We start from the raw sequence: 1819 nt of genomic DNA, 5'->3' as shown, positions 1-1819 counted from the left end.
GGCCTAGTCTTTCCTTGGAAGGGGTCTTTAAGCCCGATTGGGTGTTTTTCGCGTAGAATAGCTCTGTTTTCTTCGGAATCCAAGGCTAGGGGGATAGGGTTAATAAGAGCCTTGGAAGCGCGGCCAACGAAGCCTCTTTCCAGGAGCCTTTTAGCTTGTTCGGCTGGGCTTTGGCCCGGGCCAGGCTGCAAGGTTCTAGGCTGCGAGGACCTAGGTTGCGAGGACCTAGGTTGCGAGGACCTAGGCTGCAAGGTCCTCGGCTGCGAGGCCCTGAGGTCTTCTTCTTGATCTAGGGTAGGGATAACACTAGGGAAGGCATTGAGGGTGGCTGCTAGAGCCCCTTTTTGAAAGCCTAGGCCTAGGACCTTAGGAAAAAGAAGGAAGTGTAACAGGGCTTTTTCAGTAGGTTTTTTAAGGAAGTTATCAGCTGCCCGGCCGGCTGCTGCTGCGAATAGGTCAGCCTGGCGTGCGTAGAGCCTTTTTTCAACTATGGGGATCTTTGCAAACGCCAACAGCTTCTAAACCGGGTCCCTGGCTAAGATAGGGCCGGCAGCTAGGTTATGTTGCTCTTCTATTAGGAGGCCAGTAGAGGGTTCTATAGCAGGCTCTATAGCAGGCTCTGCAGAGGGCTCTGCTAAGAAATCTGTAAAAGGCTCTGCAGAAGGCTCTGTAAAAGGCTCTGCAAAGGGCTCTGTAGACGGCTCTGCAGAAGGCTCTGTGAAGGGCTCTATAGAAGGCTCTGAGCAAGGTATTATAGAAGGCCTAGCGGAAGGCTCTGTAGGAAGTTGGGCTAAGGTCTCTATAGAGGGCCTTATAGAGGACTCTATAAACAGCACCGGATGCTCTGTGGCAGGCCTAGGCAGAGGTCTCGTGGCGGGCCCTGCTGAAGGTCTCGTGGCGGGCCCTGCTGAGGGTCTCGTGGCAGGCCCTGCTAAAGGACTCGTGGCAGGCCCTGCTGAAGGACTTGTAGCAGGCCCTGCTGAAGGTCTCGTGGCAGGCCCTGGCAATAAGCTTATAACAGCTGAGGTAGGCTCAATAGGGGTTTCTCTTATAATCTCAGGTAAGGTGGTTGAGGCAGAAGAGATAGAAGAGATAGAAGAGATAGAAGAGATAGAAGAGATAGACCTAAGCCTGGGGCGTGTTATAGGTCTTTCTAGGCCTGGAGACGGTGTTCTAGCTGTTCTTTTCCTTTTATCAGCTAAGCTTATGGAAGCTATAGCTAAGCTAGATAATCTGGATAAGCTAGGTACCCTAGATGACCTAGGAAGGATAGGTGGGCTAGATGACTTAGCTATCCTAGATAAGCCTATCCCTAGGGTTATAGGGGGGCTAGGCTTAGGGTCTTCTTGGGCGCGGGGCCTGGGTAAAGTTGAGATATGGGAAGCGCCTGTAATTCCGTGTATTTTAGCCTTATGGGTTCTTATGCTATGCTCCCCTCTGCAGGCGGTGTGGCAGATAGGGCAGCTAGCTAGGCCCAAGGGCTGTAACTGAAGGTCTGTATAGGAATCGGCAGGGTGTTTTTTCCTGATATGCTCAAGGATATCCTTATAGAGGCCCTTACAGCTAGGGCAAGCCAAAGGGGCCATTTTATAAAGATAGTTATAGAAGTAGCTAGGAAATAGCTGCTAAAATAGCTAGAAAATAGCTATAAGGATAGCTAGAAAGCAGCTATAGGAATAACTGAAAAGCAGCTGAAAAGCAGCTATAGGAATAACTGAAAAGCAGCTGAAAAGCAGCTATAGGAATAGCTAAAAAGCAGCTATAGGGATAGCTGAAAAGGAAGTATAGGAATAGCTAGAAAATAGCTATAAGGATAGCT

The 1819-nt window shown here is 49.9% G+C and overlaps 1 protein-coding gene across 1 annotated transcript; it reads left to right on the top strand.

The window, feature by feature from the left end:
• Positions 1–579: 579 nt before the first annotated feature.
• GGI43DRAFT_389172 (uncharacterized protein) lies at positions 580–1177 on the top strand (the record flags this gene model as incomplete). Its single annotated transcript, XM_083204151.1, has 2 exons — positions 580–1026; positions 1148–1177. Coding segments are annotated over 2 exons (477 nt in total), but the record flags the coding sequence as incomplete, so codon positions are not given.
• Between the last annotated feature and the right edge of the window lie 642 nt (positions 1178–1819).

Source organism: Trichoderma evansii, assembly GCF_050947405.1.
Source record: "Trichoderma evansii strain SZMC 28006 chromosome Unknown GGI43scaffold_114, whole genome shotgun sequence".
Classification (NCBI taxonomy): domain Eukaryota; kingdom Fungi; phylum Ascomycota; class Sordariomycetes; order Hypocreales; family Hypocreaceae; genus Trichoderma; species Trichoderma evansii.
This window is presented reverse-complemented; position numbering and strand designations above follow the sequence as displayed.